Source organism: Bufo bufo, chromosome 2 (assembly GCF_905171765.1).
Source record: "Bufo bufo chromosome 2, aBufBuf1.1, whole genome shotgun sequence".
Lineage (NCBI taxonomy): Eukaryota > Metazoa > Chordata > Amphibia > Anura > Bufonidae > Bufo > Bufo bufo.
In genome coordinates, this window is record NC_053390.1 from 801,502,701 (window position 1) to 801,523,583 (window position 20,883).

Sequence of the window (20,883 nt, forward strand, 5' to 3'; positions counted from 1 at the left end):
CCGAAAAGGATGGTTAAAATGCGTATATAAAAAAGGGAGAAACTTTGTGAGGGGTCTTGAAAGGACAGCCCCTACCATATTGTGTCACTGCCTCCTATGTCCAAAAATATAACTGCTATATTGCTGCTCCCTATGTAAAAGAATACAACTACTATAATACTGCTCCTATGTACAAGAATATAACTGCTATATTGCTGCTCCTATGTACAAGAATATAACTACTATAATACTGCCTCCTATGTACAAGTATATAACTACTAAAATACTGCTCCTATGTACAAGAATATAACTACTATAATACTGCTCCTATGTACAAGAATATAACTACTATAATACTGCTCCTATGTACAGGAATATAACTATTATAATACTGCTCCTATGTACAAGAATATAACCACTATAATACTGCTTCCTATGTACAAGAATATAACTACTATAATACTGCTCCTATGTACAAGAATAAAACTACTATAATACTGCTCCTGTGTACATAAAACTATTTTATTACTGCTCCTATGTACAAGAATATAACTACTATAATACTGCTCCTATGTACAAGAATATAACTACTATAATACTGTTCCTAAGTACAAGAATATAACTACTATAATACTGCTCCTATGTACAATAATATAACTACTATAATACTGCCTCCTATGTACAAGAATATAACTACTATAATACTGCCTCCTATGTACAAGAATATAACTACTATAATACTGCTCCTATGTACAAGAATATAACTACTATAATACTGCTCCTATGTACAAGAATATAACTACTATAATACTGCTCCTATGTACAAGAATATAACTACTATAATACTGCTCCTATGTACAAGAATATAACTGCTATAATACCGCCTCCTATGTACAAGAATATAACTAATATAATACTGCTCCTATGAAGAAGAATATAACTACTATAATACTTCTCCTATGTACAAGAATATAACTACTATAATACTGCTCCTATGTAGAAGAATACAGCTACTATAATACTGCTCCTATGTACAAGAATATAACTACTATAATACTGCTCCTATGTACAAGAATATAACTACTATAATACTGCCCCTATGTACAAGAATATAACTACTATAATACTGCCTCCTATGTACAAGAATATAACTACTATAATACTGCCTCCTATGTACAAGAATATAACCACTATAATACTGCTCCTATGTACAAGAATATAACCACTATAATACTGCTCCTATGTACAAGAATATAACTACTATAATACTGATCCTATGTACAAGAATATAACTACTATAATACTGCCTCCTATGTACAAGAATATAACTACTATAATACTGCCTCCTATGAACAAGAATATACCTACTATAATACTGCTCCTATGTACAAGAATATAACTACTATAATACTGCTCCTATGTACAAGAATATAACTACTATAATACTGCCTCCTATGTACAAGAATATAACTAGTATAATACTGCTCCTATGTACAAGAATATAACTACTATAATACTGCTCCTATGTACAAGAATATAACTACTATAATACTGCTCCTATGTACAGGAATATAACTACTATAATACTGCTCCTATGTACAAGAATATAACTACTATAATACTTCCTCCTATGTACAAGAATATAACTACTATAATACTGCCTCCTATGTACAAGAATATAACTACTATAATACTGCCTCCTATGTACAAGAATATAACTACTATAATACTGCTCCTATGTAGAAGAATACAGCTACTATAATACTGCTCCTATGTACAAGAATATAACTACTATAATACTGCTCCTATGTACAAGAATATAACTACTATAATACTGCTCCTATGTACAAGAATATAACTACTATAATACTGCCTCCTATGTACAAGAATATAACTACTATAATACTGCCTCCTATGTACAAGAATATAACTACTATAATACTGCTCCTATGTACAAGAATATAACCACTATAATACTGCTCCTATGTACAAGAATATAACTACTATAATACTGATCCTATGTACAAGAATATAACTACTATAATACTGCCTCCTATGTACAAGAATATAACTACTATAATACTGCCTCCTATGAACAAGAATATACCTACTATAATACTGCTCCTATGTACAAGAATATAACTACTATAATACTGCTCCTATGTACAAGAATATAACTACTATAATACTGCCTCCTATGTACAAGAATATAACTAGTATAATACTGCTCCTATGTACAAGAATATAACTACTATAATACTGCTCCTATGTACAAGAATATAACTACTATAATACTGCTCCTATGTACAGGAATATAACTACTATAATACTGCTCCTATGTACAAGAATATAACTACTATAATACTTCCTCCTATGTACAAGAATATAACTACTATAATACTGCCTCCTATGTACAAGAATATAACTACTATAATACTGCCTCCTATGTACAAGAATATAACTACTATAATACTGCCTCCTATGTACAGTTATATAACTAGTAGTTATATTATTGATTGTACATAGGATGTAATATTATAGTAGTTATATTCTTGTACATAGGAGCAGTATTATAGTAGTTATATACTTGTACATAGGAGGCAGTATTATAGTAGTTATATTCTTGTACCTAGGAGAAGTATTATAGTAGTTATTAATTACTATAATACTTATCCTATGTACAAAAATATAACTACTTTAATATTGTTCCTATATACAAGAATAGCTTTGACTTGCACATAATTAGACAGCATTATTTTGTTTCGGGGTCTGTAGGTGGCACATCCCTATTCTGACTACACAAGAGCATGCGGTAGAGCCGACAATGTCAGCCGTACAGTACATGCTGTACACCGTGGTCTAATTAGCTCTATATATTCTCCTGTACGTCGTCTTTTTAATAGACTGCCTACCTGTCACGGTTTTATTAGACTGTTTTTCGAATTGGAAGTATAAAACAGGTTAGAGCGAGAGAGTTGTGAGTCATAAAAGAAGGCTCTGCTTTACATTTTCATAAGTCAGATGGGATTTCAAAGAGGTTATGTTGGACGGTTTATTGCAAGCAAAATTGGCATTTTATAATGTTGACGGTATTTATGTAGAGACGACGCATCGTTTATTTCACAAAACAAACAAGGAAAGTCGTAAAATTACATGTTGCCTTAACAACTAGTTAAATGGCTAAAGGGCAGGGAGATCGTTAGGAGATAGACGTGCTCTCCATGATGAAATACCGATTCTGTTTTTGCAAAAATTCACACAAAAAAAATGGATTCAGGACCATGAAAAAAAAAAAACTGGGGACTCCATCGCAAAAATCAAGACGTCTCCTGATACAGCACTAATCTCAAGACTAGAAACTCTATGGTTTGTCTAAGCACGACTCCTCTTTACCATCAATTGATATGAGAGATTAGTGGCTCTAGGGTGCACCCTGCCCACCCATGTTGTTTCTCGCATTTGTCCTCTGTAGGGAAGACAATATTACATTGTTTATGTTCCATAGGACGCCAGTTATCTCTGACCTCAATTATGAATCCCTTGGGGACATCCATCATATGTGTACTTTGAATGTGAAGAGTTTATCCATCGCTAGTGGGAATGTCTATGAATGTCTATGACCCCTGAAATGCCACAGCCAATAACAAGTGCAGCATCTAAGCAGTTGGCCAGAAAGATGGGGCCCCTTTGACCTCCCCTGCAAGGAAATTGTGGGGTGACGATTAGTTGTTATGGCAGCCTGGGGCTTCATGATGGCTACTTGGCAAGCCACGTTAATCCATCTATTAAGCTGTGCCTGTAGCAGGGCTTAATAGGAAGACCATACAATCCCCATAGACTGTAATTGTAAACTATGGAATATAAGTATGGAAGTTCCCTAGGTGGACTAAAAATAAAAAGTGGGGAAAAATTTTTTAAAAAGTTTTTTTTAAACATTTTAAAAAAGCATTCAAAAGTTAATCACTGCATTTTCTGAATTTTATATATAAAATAAACAATAAAAAATTAAATATGATTGGTGTTGTTGAATCTAAAAATGTCCAAACCATGAAAGTATAAAAATATTTATCCTGAATGGTAATGGAAATGAAATCAAAACGGACAAATAGATTTTTTCGCCACTGTGCCACCTGAAAAAATGGGATAGATAGATATAGTAGGTTAGATAGATAGATTCTGAGCTTGTAGAGAGAGGGCGCCCACAGCCTGCCTATTGAATCCGAGTGGCACTGACAGAGGTACATGCCCAGAGAGACTGTGCCAGCAATGCGTCCAGGAGGCCGTGGAGGATGAGGCTCACTTTCTGCTGCGGTGCCCCAAATACTCAGCAGTGAGGGAGACTCGCTTCAGGAGACTGTCTGATCTCGGCCCAGACTTCACCTCCATGGAGGAGGAAGAGAGACTCTCCATACTTCTGGGGAAGAGGACAACACAGTGGTCATGGCAGCACAATATATTACTGCCTGCCATAGACTGAGAGGATCCTGATATACCATGGACTCCTATACTCTTACCCTGGATGTGTCTCTATTCCTGTACCCCATGGATCTATCTGTAAAATAAACACGGAAACAGTAGAGCTGATTTTGTCATTTAACACCACTCATTCTAATTCCACAATTTAAGGTTTGACCTAGTGCTGCAAGTAAAGCTACTCAGATATATAGCATATATGTCCTATTCCTATGGGATCAGCCAGCAATCTTATGTCTGTAGGGACTGGTCTACTATTAGAGAAAAAGTAGATCAGGGAGGTTTTTAATAGTGCCCCTGAGATAAGCCGCATCGAGGCTATGAAGGGGCTTTATGCGCAATTGAATGGCATATCCACTGTGTACGCTTTAAGGGATACTGTGAAAAACAGTACAATGTAAGAGAATGCAATAAATAATTTCTGAAACACGTTTAAACTACAACCAGGTCTTTCCAAGCATCTCATGGCTTCATATCTTGCAGTTACGTGTAGCTAGCCAGATAAACCCACCAAGAACATTCTGGACCATGACATGGTAATGAGCCCCCGGAAGGCACTATATGGCTCTGTGTGTTGACGATGCGGGGATTATCCGTGTTATTCTATGTGTACAGTTAAGCCTGGAAGTGCAGAATTTGTTGATTCCCTGAAATCCATGTCAGTTCAACCTGTATTGTTTCAGTGCAGAACAGGTGAACCTAAATGAGCAGTTCATACAGCTTGTGACATATTGTAATTGTGCTGTGATGTGACCTTGGATTATCAGCAGTCAAAGACATAAACTTTTGTAAAAAGCAGACGCCCGTTCTAAAATGAAGCTTTAATCATCAAAACGACAGCGTCTTATTATATTACAGACATGTCTGCCAATTGTAAACCGTGAATCCATGAATTTAGTCTGGGAGGAGTTTCCTTAGTGCTGGGAGTTCCTGCTGTGGGAGGGGAAGAGAGAGCTGCTCCATTCAAAGTGAAAAATTAGTAAAATAAAACCCTGACTTGTTGGATCGCAGAGGATTTTATTATGGTTGGCTTGTCCTCAGGATAGGACATCTTTATCTGATTGGAAGGATAGGACACCCGGCAACCCTCCTGGTCACCTGCTTCGGCACCAAAACTACACAGCTCCTTCAATTATGTAGTGGATGGAGGTGGTCACTGCAACCCTACTCCCATTGAGCTATAAGGGAACAGCGTTAGAGTTAACAGCTTTGTCCACTACACAGTAGACAAAGCTGTGAAGTTTCAGCCGTAACTTCTAGCCTCAGAGCTCTGAAACAACTGAATGGAGGGGGTGTGGGGTGTTGGACCCCTTCGATCAAATTGATTGCCTATCCTGAGGATGGGTCATCAATAGTAAAGGTGTGGACAACTTCTTCAAGACAGGATATTTTTGTGTTGGATTGTTGGTTATCCAAACACCAGGATACCCCCAACCATCAGAGAAATGAGCTACAACTGCCTTTTAGTCTGCTAATCAGTAGGGTTTCTGAGGGTCAGACTCCCAAGGTCAGTGTTGTAGTCCCTCAAAAGTTCTTCAATGTACAAATATAAAACAGGGATATTTTCTTTTAACTCAAACTACCAAAAAATGAAGACCATCCTCCCACACTTAAAAAGGAGTCATTTTTTCATACAGCAAGGATTTACCTGTGACAAGGACCTATTTTTACACCAAGGCCTTAAGAAAAAGATTCTTTATTTAGAGATGGTTTATAAGAAACTCATGAATCAAACTTGACATTTCAGTTTCCTGCTCTAGGAAAAATTGTAAGGCACGATTCTTGTAGGTTAACAACAAGCAATACACCCAGGAGCTGGCACACAGAGCTTGCAAACTGTGTCACCAACTTCTTCTTAAATGACTACATAATTCTAAGATGGTCCTTCTGTTTAGGACAATTCTGTCCATGGTGTGATCAGTGATGCACAAAAAGAAGCAGGCATGCAGTAAAATGGTAATCAATGAATGGAAGATACTAGTTGGGGCTGAAACAAATTCTATACAATATGGCTACATTACAAATCAATAGTTCAAAATGTGAGAGAGACAATGTACTGTAGTCCCAGTAGTATCTGGAAGAACATTGGGTCCATTAAATATGGAAGACTATGTAAATATCGTTGGCTAGAGAATTGAAACCATAACTGACGTCTTTTATTGTCAGGCCTGGCTACAAAGTTCAACAGGGGACTCTACTCTCCCTGACAAGATTTTAAATATTTTTTTTAATATATTTAATTCAAGAATAATTTATGATTTCTATATTAAATCAATGGTTTAATAAAGAGAACATGTATGTGTGTTATTCCTTAGGCACAAAGGTTTCAGCACCATGGAGAGTTACAAAAAGAGAAGGCGTTCAAAAATTTTTTTTTGAGTCTTCTATCATGAGTATCAGATCAGTGGAGGTCTGATTCCCAGCGTTCTGTGAAATTTCCCTACCCTCATCACTTCCTGTTGTGACGCAGCCGCACCAGAAATGACATTACCAGTTTCGTAAGGAGGTGTGCCGCACCGCGTTGGCGCACAACGCCGGCGTAGGGAAATTTCACACCAGAGTTGGGAAAAAGGGGCCACCTAATGCGCTTGCACCTTACCTCTCAGCTGGACACCGGCCGACACTGCGAATGCGCCAGTAGCCTCAGGAGAGGTTAGAAGGTAGGGAAAAATGACGGACCAGTGCGCAAGCTCGGCTAACTACTCCCGTCGGGATACACCGCGCGTGCGCACTAGCGGACAGGGAGATCTCTTATACCGAACATCCATCCGATCACCACGCCTGCGCAGTGTGGGGGTAGGGAGATCTGGTGGCCATTTGTTCTGTTGAATCTTCATACAACTCACTGCTCACGCGCAGTGTCTGATCATCTGGAGCCAGCTGAGAGGTAAGGCGCAAGCGCATTAGGTGGCCCCTTCTCCCCAACTCTGGTGTGAAATTTCCCTACCCCGTCGTTGTGTGCCTGCGCGGCGCGGCACACCTCGTTCCAAAGCTGGGAACGTCATGTCCGGTGCGGCCGCCTCACAACAGGAAGTGACGAGGGTAGGGAGATTTCACGGAACACCGGCACTAACGCCGACCAGCTGTTTGAGGAGGCTGCGGCGCTCCCATGAGTTAACCCAGTTCTCTCTCTGCTCTGCACTGATGAGGGGCAAGCATCCCGGAATAGATGCCTGCAGATGAGGTTCTCCCTTGGCTATAATTCTATATTATGTTTTAAAGCCTGTTTAAAAGGTCAAATATTGACCTATAGGATAGCTACCTTATATCTGGTGGCATCAGAGGCACAACTTTTTAAATTGTTTTGGAAGAGCTAATTTGCATAGTCAAAAAGCAAAAGAAATTATGTTCACCTGTACTTCCCTAACTTTCATCTTGGCTCAAGATACCCCGAGATGCAACATATACTTTATTTGTTTATGTGTGGCCACCCAGTTGTTGCGATTAGTGTTGAAGTCCACAAATTTCCTTGTGCTTTGTGTTAGCCAATCAATTTGACCTGAAATAGTGTAAAAACAAAAACAACAAAAAAAAACATACTGGCCTAATCCATTTGCTCACAACGGGCTGACCGCCGCCATCTTGATTGAAGATCCTTGCATGAAATTCCGCGGCTGACGTGATGACATCATCAAGGGCCGCACGAGATTTCAAGCTAGATCTTCAATCAAGATGTCGGCAGCCAGTTCATCGCGAGAAAATGGATGAGGTAAGTATGATTAAAATTTTTATTAATTTTTTATTTTACACTGTGTTATTACTATCAGATGCTGCAATCCCCGTTCCCTGTCATTGCACCCGCTACTTACAAAGAAATACGCTTCACGACGACGTAGTTTGTCACAAAGCAAATTTTTGGGTAAAATTTGGCGAAGCGAACTTTGGAAAACTTTGCTCATCTCTAGTTGTGATATAGGTTGCAGCATGTCAAGGGTTTATGTGCATTTGCGATGTGAGAAATTGGAGTTCTCAACTAAATTCGGGGAACGTTAAGAGTGGACAGATCTGTATGTAAAGATGTAGCACATAAAATGTCAGGGTGAAAAGAAAATGATCGGCGCCACTCTTGTCCATAGCATCTCAGCCTAAAAAAAATGTGAATATTGCAATACCAGATGCAGCCAATGGACAAGAGTGGCGCTGTGCCTGAAAGCAAAAGACCCTTTCATACAATAACTCTTTCTTTCGAGCACTTTGATAAATCACTGAGATTAGGTTTCTCTGTAGGTTTACCTGCCATCCTACAGAGGGCTGATCATAGCTTAAATGGCGGGTCCGCGAAATACGTATGTGGTCCGTATTGCATCCACTTTTCTGGCCCATTGACATCAATTGGTCTGCATTTTGTGGCTAAGTCTAAATGTAGGTCTACGCAGAATGGACAAACAGATGTGGTGTGCTGTCTGTCTCCGTATGCCAGTTAAGCATAAGGACAGAGTGTGTCCTATACTTGGCTGCAAAATGAGGACCACGGCAGGTGGACCGTGTCCATATTTTGGGGATCTGAGGTTTGCGGACTTCAAACCGGACAGAGTCGTGTGCATCAGATGCAGACATGTTTGATCTGGACCACCGACCCAACAAAGCCTTTTATCCATGTGTGAGCCTTCTTGTGAAAGCTAGGTGGATCAAATGTGACTTCTAGAAGACCCTCAACGCTCTCCGGTCTACGTGGATATGTGCCTACTTTCTTTTGTTTTATGGGAATATGGTGCTGCCTGGTGCCAGTCAGGGAGATGTCACAGTAATATTCTCACCTAGACACCGGGCTTGTAAAGCGGAGTCTTAATAATCCCTGGAATGATAAAGTGTCAATCACCGTCAGAAACAAAAAGGAGCTTTTGAAATTGCTTTCTCGGTGGCTCTGTAAACAGCATGAGATGAATAGTAACGTCCTTGTTTATGTATTTTGTACTTGTTTATAATACCGCCGGTGACAATGTCTTCATCTCCGCCAAGCAGAGCCTGTATGACGAGCTCCTCACTGACAGCTTTGCAAAGAGTTTTTAGCTGAGGTTATCATTCATGTATGGTATCCTCCATCTTCTTCTCATTATACGCACACATAAGTGGCACGAATTGACCAGCTTTGAAAAAAAATGTTGCTCCCCAAAAATGTAACCACCAACAAACATAAAAATTGCCCCTTTAATAGATCTAATAGTATTGGTTACAAGCAACAAAACGTAAAGGGCATCTTGCGTCAGAGTCTTAATTCCGTTGTGCGTGAAAACTGCAGAGCGATATTACATGTTCTGTTATGTGATGGGGGGAGGGGAGGGGGCGACACGCCGTGCTTTTCACTGACAAATACACGGGTCAGGAGGTTTCACTTCTCCGGCAAAACACGGAGAGAACATTCCAGGAGAAAATCTCAAAGCTTGAAAGTAACTGTAAATGTCTTTCTTTATCTTGTCTGATGAAATTGCGGCAGCACTTGATATTCGCTCCATGACAGATGCCGGGTGTAGGGAATTGTAGAGGCTTAAAAAATTTCCTACCAAATGCTGCATCTACCCCTGAGTGAGATTTGGCAGGGAAATGTTCCTGTGTATGCAGAACGCTCCCTTGTCCTACTCAAACCACTGTGATTCATTGGGAGGAGAACGGAAAAGTTCCAGTTTAAACTTTCTCTAAAAAGCACAATTTCCTGCATTTTAACCTTAAAAAAAACCATGAGGGTATAATAGTGAAGAAAGGATTTATAAAAATGAAAAACATCCATCTCTGTGTGTGCCGCCCATCCTGGTCCTGTTTGGTAATGAATAGAATGTGAAGACAACGGTAAAACCCCCACACCTACCTCTAGGACAGAACCTACCTCTAGTGAAGGAGAGCGGACCGCGCATTCATTTCTGTGGAAGTGCTGAAAATTTCCGTCAGCCCCATAGAAGTGAATGGAGCATTGGCCGCGCTTGCGCAGTGTGCTTTCCATTCATTTCTATGGGACTTCAACAAAGAGCTGAGCGCGCCACTCTCATAGGAATAAATGGAGGCAGGCTGCGCAGGCAGTTTACATATTGAACTGAATGATAACACTGTATGCAGTGAGCTCCCCCTGGTGGTTATCCAGAATGTTATCATTTAGTTCAGTGTATGCAGAGGATTCTGTATTAATGAACCAAGCCTCAGGCTCGTATAGCAGTAAAGCATCATACTATAAAGAAACAATAACATTGCTGCATAAAGAAGTCTGCTTTCCCCAGATCCTGAACGTTAAAGAGGTTGTCCGGTCCCAAAATCTAAATTCTTTTTCTGTGCTCCTAACACCCCTCACCATCCATACATATGCCCCCAATACCTGTTTTTCATGCCCAAGCTTTCCTTTCTCCCCTTCTTGTTTTGTTGAATACATAACTTTATTGATACACAAGCCTGGCTGCACTGCACAGTGATGTCACAGGCTGGCCACGCCCCCCACTCTGCTCTGTCTGCAGCAGCTCCACCCACTATAGCTCCTGTGTCCATCGTTCTGCACACAGACATCAATCTACTTCTCACTCAGTGTCTAATCCCATCACTGACCGTCCACAGGCTCTGCCCTCACATGTGTATCTAATCCTGTGTGATACAGCCTGCTGAGCGGTGTATCTAATCCTATCCTGTGTGATACAGCCTGCTGAGCGGTGTATCTAATCCTATCCTGTGTGATACAGCCTGCTGAGCGGTGTATCTAAACTCATCACTGACCGTTCACAGGCTCTTCCCTCACCATCTCCAGAGTGTGATAAACAGCTGGAATCGGCAAGCACGTCCAAACGCATCTGTATCTAATCCTATCCTGTATGTGTGCCTGAAATAAGAGCCTGTTATGTGCGATACAGCCTGCTGAAGTGTGTATCTATTTCCATCTTCTATGATACAGCCTGCTAAACTGTGTATCTAAGCCCATCTTGTATGATCCTGCCTGCTGAGCTGTGTATCTAAACCCTTATGCTCACGACCGTATCCATTTTGCGATCCACATTTTTGCAGTCCCGTTGAGTTCTATGGATTTGAGGTCCTCATTATGAAGACCAGAATAGGACATGTTCTGTCTTTACTGGAACTGACAGACGGATGTAAAATACACACTGATGACGTCCCTGTGCTTTCCACATCCTGTTGGGCATTTTCATATGTATACAATATTATCTAATGACATTATAATCAAAATTAATGCTCATCTCATTGCCTTTAAGAATAAAATCAGCCTGAACCAAAGGTTTGTTATGTGGCTGAAAAAGCCAAGATGAGTTCATGGCAAGTTCAGTTTATATAAAAAAAATAATAATAATTGTGAACATAAACGGACATTGTATTAAAAGTTAGTGCTAAAGATATGAGACCATCTGTTAAGGACTAAGTCAACTCCCTAAAACATGTATGTCTGGAGGGAACAAGCTTACTTGATAAGGACTCATGTCCGTATCACACACCTGCTGTATGAGGTTCAATTTATATATTCATAATTATATTATATTTATCTTTGCATGGTATATTTAGTTTACAACATATGTTAATCAATAATTCATATAATGTGTTATCTATGTGTAACAATGTATCAATTTATATATATGTTATACCATGTATTTACCATTTAGAAGGTACAGAAACAGGTAAGTTTAAGTTAATTGGATTTCAAAACAATAGTTATTCATGGATGTAGATAAGTGAAAGATACAAGTTCCGATGCCAAGCATCAAAGCCGCTATATAAAATTTTCATCAAGTCAATCTATATTTCAAAAAGATAGGAGAAGACAGTCAACTCCAACAAGTCCGGGATATAGGTAATTAAAAGTGTCAGGAAAAGACCTTCCTCAATGATTTATGGTAAGAAAGGTCAACAAGCTCATGTGAACATATTATTAGATATTTAATTTTAATGCTTAAAAGTTGGGATGTGCATCTACAGTACCGCAGTGCCATCTGGAGGCAGATGGACAACATTATATTATTTCATTATTTGTTCTATACCATATTAGGAGTTGAGATAACGTCATGATGTTATTAGCATGCGAATACACCCACCCTACCTAATTGGGAATCCCTAATCTAAAGGGGATGATTCTTAGATAAGGGGGGGAATAATTATTTGTGTGCGGAGTAGCATAAAGGTTAGCAAGAGAAAAAAAAGGCGAGCAAGAGAAAAAAGCGAGAGCTGGAGATTAAAAAAGGAAAAGAGAGAAGTGGAGCTCTCTAGAGGGGTTTATCAAGATGAAAGCCATAATGAGATGCGCTATGATGGACCACCCAGCTTTCCTAGGAGCAGAAGCGAGATTCCTACTAGGACTTGGTAAGAGACACAGAAAATGATATTTCATTTTATTAAGACTAATTTGATAGTGTGGGTGAAATTATACCATCTAGATGTTGTTTGGGTGAAATTATACCATCTAGATGTTGTTTGGGTGAAATTATACCATCTAGATCTTTGTTTGCCATCCAGTGTCCCCTGTTTGCCATCCAAAGTGCCCCCTGCGACATGCACAGCGTAGCAATCAGCCTCTGTGGCTGATCGCTATGCTGTCACTCCTGCACAGCGCTTACATCGCGCTGTGCAGGAGTCAGTACAGGCTTCACATAGAAGACTGTACACTGCAGAGGCTGACGGCCGGCCGGCGGTCCTGCACATGCGCACTAGCATTCAGCCTAGTGCGCTGTGAAGACATCCGCCAGTGCTTTTTCCAGCAGGAGGCCTTGACATCACTCGTGACGATCCGTCTCCTGCTGGCAAAATAAAGAGAAGACAGGAAGATAAGAAGACGGACTTCGGCTGGAAGATAGAAAATCCATCAGGAGGGACCACGTGACCGGGAGGTGGATCTCCAAACTGGCTGCACTGTGGACGGTAAGTATAAGGCCACTAACCTTCCCTTCACAGGTGAGATTTAGCCAGCAATTATTAGGTTTGGACCGGAGAACCCCTTTAACTTTCATCATGTAACTTGTGTTTTTAGTGAAAATGTAATAGTAATGATTGCCGCCATTATAAAAACGACATAATGAGTTGATGCTATGTCACGAACTCGAAATGCGATGTAATTCTACACCTACGGTAATTGCGGACCTCTGTGTCATTATTTTTCTCTTAGACTCATTCCAGCAGTTGTTATACAGTTTGTGCAAATCCCCTCTAGAATATTCTACCATAATACATACAGTACAGACCAAATGAATTAACACATGTGGAATTATATACAAAACAAATAAGTGTGAAACAACTGAAAATATGTCATATTCTAGGTTCTTCAAAGTAGCCACCTTTTGCTTTGATTACTGCTTTGCACACTCTTGGCATTCTCTTGATGAGCTTCAAGAGGTAGTCCCCTGAAATGGTTTTCACTTCACAGGTGTGCCCTGTCAGGTTTAATAAGTGGGATTTCTTGCCTTATAAATGGGGTTGGGACCATCAGTTGCGTTGAGGAGAAGTCAGGTGGATACACAGCTGAGAGTCCTACTGAATAGACTGTTAGAATTTGTATTATGGCAAGAAAAAAGCAGCTAAGTAAAGAAAAACGAGTGGCCATCATTACTTTAAGAAATGAAGGTCAGACAGTCAGCTGAAAAATTGGGAAAACTTTGAAAGTAAGGGCTATTTGACCATGAAGGAGAGTGATGGGGTGCTGCGCCAGATGACCTGGCCTCCACAGTCACCGGACCTGAACCCAATCGAGATGGTTTGGGGTGAGCTGGACCGCAGAGTGAAGGCAAAAGGGCCAACAAGTGCTAAGCATCTCTGGTAACTCCTTCAAGACTGTTGGAAGACCATTTCAGGGGACTACCTCTTGAAGCTCATCAAGAGAATGTCAAGAGTGTGCAAAGCAGTAATCAAAGCAAAAGGTGGCTACTTTGAAGAACCTAGAATATGACATATTTTCAGTTGTTTCACACTTGTTTGTTATGTATATAATTCCACATGTGTTAATTCATAGTTTTGATGCCTTCACAGTCATGAAAATAAAGAAAACTCTTTGAATGAGAAGGTGTGTTTAAACTTTTGGTCTGTACTGTATATATATGCAAAAAGTAGAGAAAATGCAAAAAAAATAAAAAAAATTTAACTAGATATTAAAGGCGACATAAATACGGAATGTGTTATAATGTGGTGACAATTTATAAAGTCATCTGACAAGATCAGCTCTAGTGGTGGACAAGTCATGTAGTCTATGCAAGCCATGCTGTAAATCACAGTATATCATGTATTCATGCTGGTGTATTTTATTTCCAATACTTTAGAAAATTTGGGGGTAAAAGAAGAAAAATCGGGACATTTAGGACCCTCATCTATTAGCTGGGGTGGAGAGTGGCAACAAAGAGTGTCTCTCTCTGTGGAGGACCCAGTGAGACTATCGCAGCCTATTGTTGTCAATGGGCAGCATGCAATGCTTCCTTTCCCCTGTGGAGGAGCTGTAGCAGGATTAAACACTTCCTGTTGCCAGATACAGCTGATTCATGGGAATCTATGTGACCAGCTTTTTATTGGGGAATCCTTCTCACAAAAGATTGGGACATTATCAAAAGCAGGCTACCATGATGTATTTAAACTTCGTCTATCTCTCCATTTGCAGGAGCTGAACGCGTCTGAAGGAATATATTAGTTAATGGAGATGGGTCCTTGTAGATATGTACTCAACACTGAAAACAAACTTCAAAATCGCAATGTTACCGCAGCACAGTTTCAAAGACTTCACTCTGATCAGTTTATCCAGATTCATGTATATAACACTAGAGGTGCAGTGAAGACTGACACTTACATAGGCCAAGCAGTACTGAAAGCCAGATAACGATGCATAGGTTCTACAATGCATTCTTCTAGTTGTGGGTTAAATAAATCCAGTATAAAATAAGATGCGGGGATGGTAAGATTGAATGTTGTCCTCAACAGCCCCCCACACACAACCTAAAAATTCCCAGAAATGTAAAACAGAACAGATGTAACCAAAATAATTGCCAAGTTTCCCAATCTAAGGCCTATTAATATGATATCATTAGCATTATCCAACGCGCAGCATCGTGAAGCTTTCCTGCACAGATCACTCTGTTCCTTAAAATGTCCACATTGTGTCCACACTGATGAAACCTCATGTGACCATATCACCCAACATCGATGAGATCACTAAGACATTAGTCAGCCATATTGATTTATAGAATTTCCAAAGCTGAACTTCAGGTTGAAGTAAACTTTAACGCTGGTACTATGGAGGTGAGGGGCATAGCGGGGCATAACTAACATGGTCACCAGACCCACTCATGGGCCTCAGAGTGGACAACAAAACAGATTCTTTTTAGGTGTCAGCTATATTAACAATGCTACAGTAGTACGACTTGTGCTGTGCGTGTAAAGTACAAGTTGTGGCTTTAAGGATGGTGCCCACTCAGGAGCTGAGCAGGTGATGTAGCAGACACCTGGAGACATTGCCTGTGATAAGCGACAATGCCAATCATGGACATTTAACCTCTCAGATGACATGGTCAATTGTTACCATGGCATCTAAGCAGTATTTTCTCGGGAACACTGTGCTTCCAGAAACCGAACAGCTTCCCCGCGCCAAGACGTTCAGTTGCTATGGCACAATTGAGGCCTGTCATAGTGAATTTCCCATGGAGCCCTATAAGAACATAATGAATCTCCCATAGGATGCAATGTTTAATCATTGTAGTCTATAGCAGAAGCAATAAGATGATTGCATGTTAAAGTCCCCCAGTGGGACTTTAAAAAAATGTGTATAAAGGATACAAACATTCAAATAAAAAAGTGGAAAACTGGTCAGGATTGAAGGAAAAGTGGAGGACAATGAATAGAGCACCTGCCTGAGGTTGGAGACTGGGGTGAAGGTTCACCTTCCAGAAGGACCATGACCCTAAACACACAGCCAGAGCTACATTAGCAGGATTTAAGAGTATCTCTTGGAAAGGTCTAGTCAAAACCTAAACATCAATCCACTGGAGAACCTAAGGCATGACTTGAAGAACGCTGGCCACCAGCACAACCCATCCAACCAGGAGGAGCAGTTTTGCCTGGAAGAAATATCCCAGGGGGTAGATGTGCTGAGCTAATAGACACAAACCTCAAGAGACCTGTATCTGTAATTGCAGCATAAGGTGGAATCCCAAAGCATTGACTTTTAGGGGATGAAAAGTTCTCTTTCTTAATCATTGTTTCTCTAAAAAATATTTTTGCACCTTCAAAGTGGTACATGTGATGTGAGAGGAATGGGTGACAGAAAAACCAGCATCGTAAAAGCTAAAATGGTTGTCAAGGAAAGTATCCTAAGTCCTGAAGGCAGAAGTCTGGAGCACAAATGTCAGAGCAGAGTGAAAGTCCACAAATGGGTACCGGGTGCCCCACGAGCCAGGAACACCAGCAAGTTCTCATTTTTAGTCTGAGGTTCACATTATGGACTGTTACTTTTGGACTGGGAGACCTAACCCTCTGTGATGTACAAGTTAAAGGGAACCTGTCACCGGGATTTTGGGATATAGAGCTGAGGACATGGGTTGCTAGATGGCCGCTAGCACATCCGCAATATCCAGTCCCCATAGCTCTGTGTGCTTTTATTGTGTATAAAAACCGATTTGATACATATGCAAATTAACCTGAGATGAGTCAGAGCTTGAAAATATGACTCTTCTCTGGTCACACAAGTAAGATATTTTTTTTTACACAATAAAAGCACATAGAGCTATGGGGGACTGGGTATTGCGGATGTGCTAGCAGCCATCTAGCAACCCATGTCCTCAGCTCTATACCCAAAATCCCGGTGACAGGTTCCCTTTAAGAGCCGTGGCCTGATAATTTGCCTGCCAGTGTAATATCAGTAATGCTGTAATGCTTTGGAATATAATAGAAAAGTGTCAATCGGCAATGGCAGAATTGACGTTTTTTGTATTCCCTCTAAAAAAAATTTGTAAAGTTAATAAATATAGTATATGTACCCCAGAATGTTGCCAAAAATCTAAATTACCCCACAAAAAAAATATGCCTACATATGGCTGCCTCAATGCACAACATAAAAAATGCAATACAGCAATGAAAAAAGTAAAAAAAAACAAATGGGGAGATTTATCAAAAGTACTGTAAAGGAAAACGGGCATAGTTGCCCATGGCAACCAATCAACTTCTATCTTTCAAAGGAGTTCTGAAAAATTCATAGTGGAAGTTATCCCTGGTAGGCCCCCACCAATCTAGTGGTTATCCCCTATCTTGTGGTTAGGGGATAGCTTGTAATTACTTGAATACTCCTTTAAGACGCAACATAACCCAGCCCCTGAGGAGCTCAATAAGCACACAGGTATATAAGGAGTACTGTAGCTCGGTTTTCCTTCACCAAAGGCAAAAGATCAGTTTTCCACTCATGGAAAATACTCTAGGCAAGGCAACACAGCTTATTGGCACCCACCCCCCAGCAGCCGTGACACATGCCCCTAGCTATGGCCCTGATATAAAGGAGCACCTCTGCATAGTGCTTACCTACTACTGTTGGATATAGCAAGTTAGTTGCATTGTCCAATAGGAGTCTGAGGTAGTCTAAGATCCACCTCCTGTCTCATGAAAGGCTTACATCGCTGTGCTTTCTCTTCTCTTTGCTTTATACTGCAGGTCAGCTTATTCAGATTGGCTGCCTTACGTCAGCAGAAGCCCACTACGAACTCATATAAAAAGTCAATGCGTTACATCCTGGAAAGAATACTCAAAGTACAAGCATCAAGATTAGGAAGATACTGCTGGGCCTAAAGAGGCTCAAGCAGCTCTCAGAAAATAAACACTAGCAATACAATAACAGGCACAACAAATTTAAAGTGACCTAAAAGCCTACTGGGACTAACATTGTATAGGACCATGGGAGCTAACGCAGGTTTTCTATGCCAGACACCATTTCAATACAACATTTTTGTCATCTCACGCAAAAACAATTTACTGTCGCATTTCACAACTCTAAGTGTCTCCTATTTGTAATTACACAGAACAATGTAAGATGCTCCTCAAGAAGGGCTTCATGCAGAACAAGCCATTATGGTTTCCCTATGAGGGAAACAATTAGCTAATACTTATTGAAGTGTTTCGAAAGATTAGCTCTCCCTCCCGGTAACAATAATTGTCGTGTTGTTGGCAAAATTCGAGCTCTCCTATTTTATTTTATTTTTTTCAAAAGTGTCAGTCAACGCACTGGTGGTCGGTAAAAAACAAAGAGAGGAGACTTACGTTGTTCATGTACTCGCTCAGTAGGTCTTGAAGGGCTTGACGGACGGCATTGCACTCGGCCACGATTCTCTCTCTCCTGTCGTCGCGGGTGCATGAGGAGTCCGCCATCAAGGCTGCCCCACTGATGATGCTCTCCAACCTCTCCTCAAGAGATGGCCGGAACCGGGCTTCACTGAAGGTCATGGGGTCTAGGACGATCTTATTCTGTGGGAACAAGAAGAAAAATATTTGTTCAGTGGAAAGAAAGAAAGTACAGGCAGCATGGTGGCTCAGTGGTTAGCACTGGTGCCGTGCAGCGCTGGGGTTAGAATCCGACCAAGGACAACTTGTTTGTGTGGGTTTCCTCCAGGTTCTCTGGTTTCCTCCCTCACTCCACAGACATACTGATAGGAAACTTAGATTGTGAGCCCCATTGGAGAGAGCAAGCAATGATAATGTCTGTAAGGTGCTGTAAAATATAGTATTGCTATATAAGTGCATAAAATAAATACATGGAAGGAAGGAGGAAGGGATATAGGGAAGGATAAAATTAAGAAAGAGACACCCATTCACATAAATGTTATGAGTTCTGTCTGTCGTCTCATAGAAAAAACATGAGGAGACCTCTGTCGTATTGTTTGGAGTCTTTTTCCCAAATCCTTATTAATAAATTCAGCCACTATATGAAAAGAAGGAAGGAAGGAATAGGGAAGTAAGGAAGGAAGGAAGTAAGAAGGGAGAGAGGGAAGGAAGGAATAAGGAAGGAAGGGAGCAAGGAAGAAAGAAAGGAATAAGGAAGGAAGGGAGCAAGGAAGAAATGAATAAGGAAGGAAGGAAGCAAGCAAGGAAGGAATAAGAAAGGAAGCAAGGAAGGAAGGAAGGAAGGAAGGAATAGGGAAGGACGGAAGGGAAAGGAAAGGAAGGATAAAATAAAGAAAAAGAGACATCCATTCCACAAAATGTTATGAGTTCTGTCTGTTGTCTCTTAGAAAAAACATGAGGAGCCCTCTGTTGTATTGTTGGGGTCTTTTTTCCTAAATCTTTATTAATAAATCCAGCCACTATATGGAAAAAAGAAAGGAATACGGAAGGAAGGAAGGAAGGAAGGAAGGAAGAAATAAGGAAGGAAGCAAGAAAGTAAAGAAGGAACGAAGGAATAGGGAACGAAGGAAGGAATGAAGAAATAAGGAAGGAAGCAAGGAAGGAAGGAAGGAATAGGGAAGTAAGGAAGGAGGGAAGGATAAAATAAAGAAAAATATACATCCATTCAACAAAATGTTACGAGATCTGTCTTTGTCTTTTAGAAACAACTTGAGGAGGCCTCAGTTTTATTGTTGGGGTATTTTTCTACATCATTATTAATAAATTCAGCCACTATATGGGAGGGAGGGATGGAGGGAAGGAAAAACTAGATAGAAAGGAAAGAAGGAAGAGCTCAGAGGAAGGGAGGAGGGTGGTGCACACACAGTACAGACATGTCAGTCATCTAGATCTCAGTTATGAACCCGCTACTTATGTGCACTGACAGAGGTATAGTGGGAACTATTTGGCCATGGAGCAGATGCTCTACCTGGAGCAACCACCACTGTTTGGAGATGACTTCACACCACTGTGTCTGATACCATCAAGCTGCACAATCTAAAAATGGAATGTGACATATGTCTAACAGATATGTATGACATGTAGCAGAGGTAGAGCCACCATTTCTATTGGTACTTTTATTTTTGCTCCGATCTCCAGCAGAATGGTGGAGATTTATCATTTTGGTGTAAAGTAGCTGCCCATACCAACTAATCCCGAGTCCACCTTTAATTTTTCAGAGCTCCTTTGGAAAATGAAATGTGAAATCTGACTGTTTTTTATGGCAAGTAATCCAGTTTTCCTTTACACCAGTTTTGATAAATCTCCCCTCAAATCTTTTATCTCACCTTTCCCCATTACCCTGTACCCCCTTCAGGCACCAGGGTCCTATGATCACTACTTTGCCGCATCTTACAGCTTTCATACTGCACCTTCCAGTCTTTCCTACCACTCGTCTGAAAATTCTGCAGAACTATTTTTACTGACTTCTCTATGCCCTTCCAGGCTGGTAAGGCATGCTGGAACTTTCAGTTCTCCAACTGAGCTCAATTCCAAGCATTGTATATGTCCTTCATTACAGACAATCAATTTAGCAATGGAAAAAAAGATAGCAATCATGAAAACTTCAAATTTCACCTTTTCTGATTTGGTGGGCAATATATATAATTCTGTGAAAAGTGTTTT

General features: G+C 40.4%; 1 protein-coding gene across 6 annotated transcripts in view; it reads right to left on the reverse strand.

Annotated features, from left to right (window-relative positions):
• The window catches only part of CTNNA2 (catenin alpha 2), a 2,102,590-nt gene that overhangs the window by 1,774,338 nt on the left and 307,369 nt on the right, over positions 1 to 20,883 (reverse strand). For all 6 annotated transcript variants that reach the window (XM_040419295.1, XM_040419296.1, XM_040419294.1 and 3 more), the window contains one exon: positions 18,640 to 18,843. In XM_040419295.1, the coding sequence (XP_040275229.1) occupies positions 18,640 to 18,843 (204 nt within the window). The remainder of the gene's footprint in view (positions 1 to 18,639; positions 18,844 to 20,883) is intronic.